The 10,738-nt window shown below is 46.1% G+C and overlaps 2 protein-coding genes across 2 annotated transcripts in view; one reads left to right on the top strand and one right to left on the bottom strand.

The window, feature by feature from the left end:
- The window catches only part of stk17b (serine/threonine kinase 17b (apoptosis-inducing)), an 8,023-nt gene extending 5,503 nt beyond the window's left edge, over positions 1-2,520 (bottom strand). The window contains exon 1 of the mRNA XM_083681875.1: positions 1,995-2,520. Coding sequence (XP_083538001.1) covers positions 1,995-2,116 — 122 coding nt within the window. The 5' untranslated portion in view covers positions 2,117-2,520. The remainder of the gene's footprint in view (positions 1-1,994) is intronic.
- A 5,879-nt stretch (positions 2,521-8,399) lies between these two features.
- Positions 8,400-10,725, top strand: maip1 (matrix AAA peptidase interacting protein 1). Its single transcript, XM_083681338.1, has 5 exons — positions 8,400-8,715; positions 9,150-9,221; positions 9,403-9,529; positions 9,956-10,106; positions 10,242-10,725. The coding sequence occupies exons 1-5, from the start codon at positions 8,401-8,403 to the stop codon at positions 10,318-10,320; spliced, it is 744 nt and encodes a 247-aa protein (XP_083537464.1). The 5' UTR covers position 8,400; the 3' UTR covers positions 10,321-10,725.
- Positions 10,726-10,738: the final 13 nt, after the last annotated feature.

Raw genomic sequence — 10,738 nt, 5'->3', positions numbered from 1 at the left:
ACTGTATGTGTTACTGTATGGGTTACTGTACAAGTTACTGTGTGGGTTACTGTACAAGTTACTGTGTGGGTTACTGTACAAGTTACTGTGTGGGTTACTGTGTGGGTTACTGTACAAGTTACTGTATGGGTTACTGTACAAGTTACTGTGTGGGTTACTGTATGAGTTACTGTGTGGGTTACTGTACTGGAGGCCTACTCTGCTGTGAGCTGGTACAGTATGGTAAAGTGGGTCAGCAGGTGAGTAAACAAGGCTTCATGACACAGTCATGTGTACACAACCTCACACAGAGACGCAGGGCTCCAATGGGCTTCCACTAAAGAGCGCTGCACACCACACAGTTGGAGTCGATATGGCCGATATGTTGGTCATTTCGGCCAGCAACGTTTCAGTTAGCATGGAAGCGGAGGACAGGTCTCCGGCAATGAGCCAGTGGGCATAACTGAATACGACATGAAGATGTCCATCGTCCTCGCCAATCAGGATCTCACTGTCAATGTTGGAATGGATAATCTTTTTCTTTTTTTTGACAAATAAAATGACAATACTTACAGCTGTAGGCAATGATTTTAACCACGAGTTTGAAGTGTCTGCTATCATCATTTAAATCACTCAACAAGCCTACAGCGGAATATCAAATTCAACCTGTTGTGAGTCTCCAAACACTGTACCTACTACTTCCACATACTTATAGAGGATGTGCTGGTGGTAGGCATCAACTGCTGTGCCCGTTATCAATACAAATAAGTGTTTACTTTCATCTATTGGTAATCATTGAAAGTGGAATGGTTTGCCAACTTGCCTTGACAAGTCGTCTGACACTCCCCTTTACTGCCCTGCCTACGTTGGTGTTTGTGTCGGTTGGAGAAGACACATCTTGAGGTGTTACCAAACAGTCTTTGCACACGGTTTTAGTGCTGCGCAACACAATCTCTTACAGAAGCACACAATATTTTGCAGAAACACACACTCACACAGAGAAACACACACTCACACAGAGAGACACACACGCACACAGAGAAACATAATCTCTTAAAGAACACATATCTCCTTCAAAAAAGCAGCCCGATGCCATCGTGTGAACTAACTTTCTCTTAGCCACTAAAGGCAGCCACACCTCTGCTGTTCTGTTTATATGCATGTAAGCTTTGAGTGTTTGTACTGTAAACAGGGAGTTCAGTTACTTCCTGTTGAGAGTAAATGAGTGACAATGTTATAGCCTGGCAACCCTGCAACACACACACACACACTCTGCTACAGTACTTCCCTTTATTCTACCCCTCTTTCACACTGTAACACACATACACATACAGTACATCTCTTCTCCCCCACTCTCTCTCTCTCTCTTTCTTTCTTTCTTTCTCTCTCTTTTCTTTCTTTCTTTCTCTCTCACACACACACACTTGTGTTATTTCCTCTTTCTCAGTAGCTGAGCTCAGCCTGGTTTCCACATGCCCCACTCTTCCTTCCTCCTGCCTTGCATTAGCACAGATGATGAGGCACTGGGTACAACACACACGGGCAGCAGATGACACACTCACTCACACTCATACTCATACATAGATACACATACACACACACATACATACACACACACACACATACACATACACACACCTTAGTCATACTTTGGCAGTAATTGGCAACGGTTGTTACAAGTCATAATGACGCCAAAGGACATACTTTATTGTTTCCTCCAACGTAGAAAACGGTTGACAGTGCTTTCAAGACAATTGTTTTAACAGATCAAAAGACCTCACCTGCCTGAGGTGGAACATTTTAGGCACCTGAAATGAAGCCAATTATCCAATCTGACATGTGTTGCTTTGTCTCACACCTGTCAACGGATATACAATAGATCCAGGTAGCTAGCCAATATTTGCATATCAAAGGGTCTTCCTGAGCAGCTTGTCTGCTTCAACATTAACACAGAATGCTCATCTCAGTGTGAGCTTGAAAGTACATGTAAATTCGTTGCAAATGATATGGCTTACCTTCCCAACTCCCCGGTGATCTCATACACACCGTCCATCGGCTCCGTATTGATCTGGGTTTGAATTTCCCCCAGCATCCCCGCGGGTCCACTGCGGCTGTCCAGCCGCCTCCGAGACATCATCCTTCCGATACAATTCACTTCAATAGGCCGCTAGCTAAAACTGTTGATAATCAAATAGTCCGACTACTTCGATAGGGTTGTGGTCTTGAGGTTGTGGGCAGTACAGCCGGTGTAATATAATTCATGCCAATTACCGAAATACATGCTAAGACAACCGGCTAAAGTTAGCTCTGTGACTGATCGGACAGAGACAGGCCAGCCGATACAACTAGCTAGCTAGTTAGCTAATGAAGCAGCTGGCGAATGGTGAACTAAGTTAGCAACTTGGATTAATCAACTAGATAGCGAGCAATACAGCTATTTAAAATGCCTCCTATTACTAAATTGACTAACTACCCTAAACTTTCGCAAGTTACGCTGTTGAGCTAGCAAGCGAACTTCCCGGTGACAACAACAAAGTTGACTGTCTGACAGTCTCTCCTCTCCCGTTGACAGTCACAACTAGTGACACTTTTCGCCTCGAAAGTGCGCAAGCGCAGTGGAGCTGCAGATTTTTTGAATAAGGGGGTCACTTTTCCCGAGAACCAACTGCTTTGGTAGAACACATGATAGAAACTTGGTGTTCCATGAAATACTTTACTATCAGTCCTCCAACGTTAAATCCGACCGCCGTCAAATTCCTCTAATATACATGTTGAAGGATTTGCCACGCCACGGTGAGTGCATGGGGGGTTTCGATGAAACTACAGCCACTCCAGTCCTTGGTGTGTATTTGTCGCCCTCAAGCGTTATAATATGATCATTGCATTGCGCGCAATCCAGGCGCAGCCCATTTGAAATTTGCAATCTACCTTTTAAGAATTGTATCAAATATTGTGTGTTTATTTGCTATCGTGATATACAATCACTTTACATTTTGTATAATAGAAACTGGTCAAACCCATGGATAAATAACATTTGAAATAACATATTTGCCATTACAAATAAAGTATTAGCCTACGATGTGGATGTGATTTTTTAGACAAGCCACTTATAAATCTGGAACATCTTCATATGGTTTACCATAGGACGAATGCATTATAAAGACTGTGTACGGGCTTAGTGGATATTTTGCAAGGACACTAATAGGCTACGGGTTCTGAAAGTGGCTCAACCATTTTCCCTGCGAGACGTTTGTTTGTCTCAACCAGGTTGATGTTTATGCATTTGCATCCTCATGGAAAGAATATGTTTCTTTATAATACTAAAAGCTAAATGAAACACATAGCGGTGTTCTAGGCTACGCTACTCGTGGCGACGGACAGGCCCGCGCGTCCCTGCCTCTCGGTAGCCCTGACATCAGAGGGCACACACTATGACGTAGGCCTAATATGGTCTATATATGGTCTCTATATAGTGACTTTATGTTTGCTTTGGTCATTTAGATATTGATAGATACACTAGGATACTGCGCTCCAGCCGTCGACTTCACCATGGACGATAAGGTAGGCATATGGATGTGTGACTCTGCATCGTGGACTGTTTGGTTACCCAGTAGTTGGTTAGTTTATTCACGTTGATAGCCTAATTGACAATTGATTATTGACGTTTCGAATTGAGTTGACAATTGTATTGTCTTGAATTGAATTGAATTGAATTGAGCCATTGCTTAGCTGGTTCATGCATGATGTTGTAGGTTCCAGGTGTGCTTTTGAGTGATATGGGCTGCGGGCGGCGCTGTCCCCGGTCTATGGTCAGCATGGTGTCCAGCGGAGCTGCAGCATGCGCAAGGTGCTGAAATGGGTGCTTCGCTGCCACCCCCGTACTCCCGTGTCGCGGCGTTGTGAATACAGTGTAACCTAAAATGTTTGATATGTTTAGGCGTATTTAACAGGCTACTGTTACTGGTATGGCTCAGTTTATGCTCCAACAAATTGCAGCAAATTGCTAAGTTCGTTGTGCTGGCAAGTGACTGAATCATTTAGTGTATTGTCTTACATTGATTGCCCGTTTTCCAATTTCAACTTGTTGTGGTGATATGAATGGCTTAGTTGTTCGGTACAATGTCTCTAGTTTACGATGTTGTCACCAGTGTGCGCCCCACGGCACGGAATTCGAGGTCTAAATGTGACATCATGCTGTTACATTTGTTTTTCCTCAGAGCAACAGAAATTCCCGTTGCATTCATAATCGATCAGGTTTTATGGTCAATTTATACGACAGTTTCAGGGTTGTATTCCATTAAATTCAGTTCATACTGTATTCTATGTAAACACAATTGTGCTCAAGTGTGAAATTAATATGTTTTGTATGATTTTGTACGCATGATGACTGAAAAGTATATTTCCAAATGACTGTGTAGACTCAATATATATTTTATTGGTAGTTGTATGGGCTCTCTAATCTGCCAGCTTGTAGAGTTAGAGTTAGCAGTGATGGTGCATTGAAGGGACATTGGAGGTATACGTAAATCTCTGTTCTGTCTGAGCGATCGAAGAGGCCTGCTCACCAAGTTATGTATGTAGCCTAGGAATTGGTGGTGGCACGGAGTATGAGTATTCAGATGGTGCTAATTTGTCCTAATCTGGTCGTTTTAGAGTTTAGACAAGAATGACGAGGAAGATCAGAGCATTGTGGAGGAGGAGGTGAAGCATGACCTCCCCCCTGTGATGAAGCAGAAGAGTCAGGCCGCCAAGAAGAGGAAGGTCAAGGTGAGAGAGGAGAGATGGAGAAGTCTGGATAGATAATCTGGGCTCTTCTCTGTACTTACTTACTTTGCTAGTTTCCTCTCAAAAGTGCATATTAAACCATTGTGTTGGTGATCTAACATGTACAGTAGAAGCTCCACTCTGTTGTCAGTGTCATTGTTTTTCATTGGTTTATACAGTAGCCTTATCAGTGTGATTGACTGTCATGTGTTTCAGACCAAGAGGAGGAGCAGTGCCAGGAGAACCCCGGTGGAGCAGCTGACCACCGACACTGATGCAGGTCAGAGACACTCTCTCTACACTGTAAACCATACTACCGTATTCAACTGAACCACTGTTATCACTAGCCCTGATATGGAGAGTCTCCCACTGCTATGGACACTCACCATATCAGGGCTGTAATCACAAACACACCTGTCTGACCTCTTCACACTGTGAATGATACTGTGCACATAGGCCCCTCCTCCTCTGTGGAGATGACCAATCAGGTGAACTCTGGCCAGAAAGTAGCTGACGCCGAGGCCCAGGATGCTGTGGAGATGAAGGCCCCCCATCAGTTAAGCAGGGCTGGCAGTGAGGTCAGCGTCACTAGCCTCACCAGCTACAACAGCCACATTCTATTGATGGCTTTTCAGAAGAAGCTGGCATCATCAAAGGAGGGCAGGGTAATGTACTCTGTGGTGACCTCCATGCTGCATGGCGTGGACATGGCGGACGCTGATTGGACTAGAGGCCGGGGGACACCCCGACCGTCCTCCTCTCGGTCCACCCTCTCTGTCACGTCAGACAGAGGCTCGCAGAGCGACGTGGCCTTCTCTCCTGGAGCGCTACCAGGCACCCCCATCCCCTCAGAGTGGCCAGTGGAGAGCTATTGCCCAATCATCAGGAGCTCTGTTATTGACACCGGCAACTCCTCCACTCAGCCTGACTTGTCTGTGGACACCAGGCAGCAAATGTCCTCCGTAGTGGAGACCCTGACAATGACCTCCGACCCCACAGAGGAGCTCAAACAGTTGAGGGAGAACAGGTGGTCTCCAACATCAACACCATCAGTCTGTCTCTCCCTCCCTGAGCAGCAGCCTGCCAGCCCTGTCCTCTGCTCTGCTGCTGACCCAGCCTCCACCACTGGACTCAGGGGTGAGGTGGGGGGAAACTCTCTCCTCCCACAGCCTGGTGTGAAGACCAGCAGAAGGAAAAGTTCCTGGTTTCTTTGTGGGCTTGGAAAGGTATGTACAGTATGTCATTAACTCTCTTCATTCATGTATTTTGGTAAGTTATCTATACGTTTTGTTTGCTGTTGTGTTTTGTGTGTTATTCCATCTAATGTAGCTCTTATCTGTCATCCAGAAATCAAAGAAGGGAACTAAAGACAACCAGTGCCCTCCGACCCCATCCCAGGAGCAGACCCCTGCTGCCAACAAAGCCGGTAAGTTAAAATGAACAGACTCTCCTTGTTGGAATTGTTTGTACTTGTACATGTATATAGCACTTAACCGTATGGTAACAGAAAATGTTAGCCCTAAGGATATTGAGTCAGTTAATTCAAATATTTGTTGTCTTTCTCGTACTGCTTCCCTCAACGACCAAGATGCTGTGACGTCCTCCCAGGGAGAGAGCGGACCGTCCAGCTCCAGCTCCACACCATGCAAGCCTTCCTTCCTGGTCAGGATGTTTAACATGTGCAAAGCCCTGGCCAAGCCCTTCACCAAGAAGACCAGCAAACCTTGAACATGGTTTTAATTGATCAGTAAAAAAAAATTGCATCCTATTTACACTGACTGTGTCTGCATGAAATAAGATAAGATTTCCATTTCCATTTATGTCATTTAGCAGACACTCTTATACAAAGCGACTTTGCATTTTGTCTAAGTAAGTGAATCAACAAACCAGCAGGCATTGTAAGTAAAACCTTTGATAAGAACAAGTGCCATCGGCAGTCACAGTGCTAGAGAAAGGTTTGCAGATAGGGAGGGGCTGTTCCCTTAACTGCTCTGGAGGAGAGCACCAGGGTCTTGAAGCTGACACTGGGAGCCAGTGAAGGGTGTGGGGGAGGGGGGTGACATGGGAGAATTTGGGGAGGTTGCATAGCAGTGGTAAGAGAAACCGAAATTACAGAGTCAAGAGTTTTGGTATACAGGTGTAAGGTAAGTGTTTGCATCAGATGTAAAGACACCCACAAGTCTTGACTCTGTCAAGGCTTGACTCTGTCAAGGCTTCACAACTTGAACTACAAGTAGGATCCTCGTGTTACAGTTTTGTAGTCCAAATCTCTGACGCCCCCAGACTCAGTCAGGATCTGTGAGTGGGCTGCTGGGTGATGTAGTCTGTGAGTTTCCCTGTGCTGCTGTGGCGTCTGGGAGGAGTAGACGCGGCTTTAGATACGCTGAACTATCCAACGGGGATAGAAGTCTCGGTAGTCTGACGGCAGGTCCTCCAGGGTGCAGTGTGCCCTCTTCAGTGCCTGCAGGTCCCACATCACCGCCACCGTGTCCTTGTTACCGTAGAGGTCCTTCCTGTCGTAGCTCCCCACAGGCAGGGGGCGCCGAACTGCAAGGCCAGAGTGTTGTGGAATCACAAGGCTGGAGGTGGGAGAGAGGGAGGGGGAAGTTTATAGAGGAAGTTTCCATTTGGTATTCAGGCAACTGAAATTCTGTCACTGCACAGTAATGACCCAATGTGGGACTGCAGCTGACGATCACCAGTGTTCCGTGCCAGGGATCAAGAGCAGGTCCATTTTAACTCCTGCTCACCTTGGACCAGGACTAATACATTTGGGATTGAGTGGTGAAGCCTGTTCTCCAGTCTAAGTAAATTAATTTAATCTTGTTCAAAAGTAGCTTTGCTGTATTTTGCTGTGGCTATCCTGTCTTTAGCTCTGGGACCTAGTTTCTGTTGAAAGCTGTCTATTTGAAGTGAATTGCTGTCAATCTCCAGTGGGAGGGCCTGAAACTACTCTGCAAGGTATTTTAATTCCTATTTATCTTGGACCAGGACTAATACATTTGGGATTGAGTGGTGAAACGTGTCTGGTCGTTAACTGATCCTTAGTTGGGACAACAGGTGGTGAGCATGACATGAATCTATTAATTGCAGGCTATAAATAGTCGACCTTGTGGACCCCCTAGAGAGCGCAGGTAATAGCTTTCATCCTGAAAAATATTTTCATTTAATACGACTGCATATTTCTACTCCAAAAATTCGCTGCATGAGGCACAGAGAAAGTGGTGGCAATTCGAGGAACATGATAGAAATGCACAGACATGTGTTATTTGTCCTACCATGGGATAAATCTCTCGTTCAAACATGTCCACTCCTTTGAAGCATTACAGCATCGGAGTCGTGTCGTTGAGAGATGCTTTGGTCAGGTTGTGTGGCTCCAGTTTGAAAGCTGTCATGCGGCTTGGTGTAACATTATTTACCTTCCCCAGTCAATTTTTTTTATTTTTTTGTAGTTTGTGATTTTACCGCTTCTACGCTCAGAAATTGAGCTAGTAAGACACACAAGAAATGTAGCTAATCGTACTTGATAAAATTGCGGGTAAATTGATTTAATGTTGTTATTTTTTAACGGTTTCATATAGTAGGTAAACGGGTTGCTCATTTGTTTCCAGTCGGAAGGTTCAGGTAGAAGGACAAAGATGCTGTGGGAGGAAAAAGATGGCGCTCCCCATGTTGAGAGGTTGTTACTGTAGTAGTAGGCAGCCTTCTGTATTGACTCGTTTATTCAAGTCAGATCGCGTTGTGCTTCCCCGGTCCAAGAATACCCGCCTGGCCCCTGCGGTGTGCGTCGGGGCGGTGTCCGCGGTGCGACCGTACAGCTCTGACCGTGGACCGAAACAGAACCAGAAGGTGGTTGTAGTCGGCATTCCAAACCCGTTCATATGGTTCCGAACACGAATATACTACTTTTTGATTCGGGCGTACTTTGACAAAGAATTTCGCATAGAAGAATTCACGGAGGGAGCGAAGCAGGTGAGTGGACAACACGTACGATAGGACAGACGAGTCGAGCCCCCCAAATTGTAAACAAAAAGAAGGCGTTGCATTGTAGCCCCTTCTTGACATCTTCACTGCAGCAATCTTGCGACACCAGAATCTCCTCTCTCACCCGTAACTGCAGCTACTACCTACAGAGTTGTTATTATTATTTTTGATCACAATAATAACTCATGTGATCTTCTTGTATTTGTGACTGTCAGTGAGTGAGAGGGCACTTGTTAGGGCACATTTTCCTTGAAATGATTAAGTGAGGTGTGCTTGCTTCATGTCTGTGATCTTTGCTACTTTATAGCAGCGCCATTCACAGCTCTATATTGCTCCCATAACACATGTTGATCTTCCCTGAATTGAGTGTGTCACTCTTTTGTGTCACTTGGATGAGAGTAACCTCTGTTGTGTGGTTGCAGGCCTTCTCTCATGTCTCAAGGCTTCTGTCTCAGTGTCAGTTTGAGGCCCTAGAAGGTCTGGTTGCTAAAGATGTGAGTACTACACTGGAAGCACCACAAGCCCTTACTAAACTATTACATCAAATATTGAGTTGGGTAACACTCTGGTAGTGGCTCATTGTCCCCTCTCGTCCTCCACCCTCCCTATCCTCTCTTCCTCCCTCTCTCCTCTCTCTTCCTTGCTCCCTCCCTCCCCTCTCTCTCTTCTTCACAGCTGATTACTAAACTGGAGGAGAAATGTGCAGTTATGCCTCAGAGCCACAAGAGGGCGCTGTCAGCGGACCCTGAGGAGATCATGTACACAACACCAGGGGACGTGGGAATCTACTATGATGATAGTGGTGAGAGACTAGGAGCGGAACATCACAAGTGAAACCTCAGCATCTCCGCTGGTAGAATCTCAGCTGGCAACTCTCCTGGGGATTCAAACAATGTCTGATGAAAGGGCACGAAAAGGAGGCGTCATTAGCCGTTTCTCAATTGTTAGGAACACGACTCCTTGTGTCCTCTCCTCCTCTCCTCTGTCCTCCACTCGTGCCCTACTGAAAACGAATTGGTGGAGAAGATCTAGGTTCCTCCCCTCACATATTCTCCTCCAATGCTTTTTGTGGACGAAGCCAGTGGAGGCCGGAGGAGAGGACACGAGGAGTCGTGTTACTAACAATGAGAAAGAAAGAAAAGGCGAATGACTTGCCTTAGCCTAGAGATGCTGGGCGGGGTTAAGTTGTTTTAATAATAACCTGTTGACCTCCGCTGACCTCTCCCAGGGAGGAAGTTCGTCAGTATTCTGATGAGGTTCTGGTACCTGACCAGTGCTCGTCTCCCTGACGACACCATGGAAGGCACACGCATCTTCCAGATGGCCATTGGTGGAGAAGGGGAGGCGGAGACTAAGAGGCTGCTCACAGCCAATTACGAGTGAGTGTGTTTCTGTGAACCATCTGCACCGTGGGTCACAGTGGGTCACTTAACTTCCTGTTTGCAGTCTAAACTTACTGTTTGTAGTCTAAACATCCTGTGTAACAGTCTGTGATTGGCTGTGATCATTGCCAGATTCCAAAGGGAGTTTACCAAGGGGGTGGCGCCGGACTGGACCATCACAAGGATAGAACACTCTAAACTGCTGGATTAAGATGGTGATGGTTAAAGGCTGGAGCTCGGAGGGATGGACGGACGGAGAGTGACAGAGAAGCAGGGAAAGCCTCCTCTTCCTTTACCTTTGCAACCCTGCAAGGATCATACACACACACACGCCCACGCGCACCTGCTGAGAGGATGCCCCTCAGGATCAAGACACGTCTCCGAGCCTGACCAGCGCACAGGCCTAATGAGAACACTTTTCATACAATTTCATACACGCCACAATACTTCTATCAATACTTCTATACATCTGGGGTCTGGCCAGTGACCTGGCCACTGAGCTGTTGTTTCTTCTCCTGTTATCTCTGGCCTGCGACTGAAACACTGGTCAGGACAATGCTTTGTTTGTGAACATTGCTTCCTGGGACCGAGATTTAACTTTCATTGTGTGCAATGGGGAGGGCGGGTGT

Source organism: Argentina silus, assembly GCF_951799395.1.
Source record: "Argentina silus genome assembly, chromosome: 12".
Classification (NCBI taxonomy): Eukaryota; Metazoa; Chordata; class Actinopteri; order Argentiniformes; family Argentinidae; genus Argentina; species Argentina silus.
The sequence above is the reverse complement of the archived record's forward strand: the minus strand, read 5'-3'. Positions and strand labels throughout refer to the sequence as shown.

Coding starts and splice junctions, on each gene's coding strand:
- maip1 (XM_083681338.1), top strand. CDS start 8,401: ATGGCGCTCCCCATGTTGAGAGGTTGTTACTGTAGTAGTAGGCAGCCT. Junction 9,222..9,402: donor AAGGTCTGGTTGCTAAAGAT/GTGAGTACTACA, acceptor TCTTCTTCACAG/CTGATTACTAAACTGGAGGA. Junction 10,107..10,241: donor CTGCTCACAGCCAATTACGA/GTGAGTGTGTTT, acceptor GATCATTGCCAG/ATTCCAAAGGGAGTTTACCA.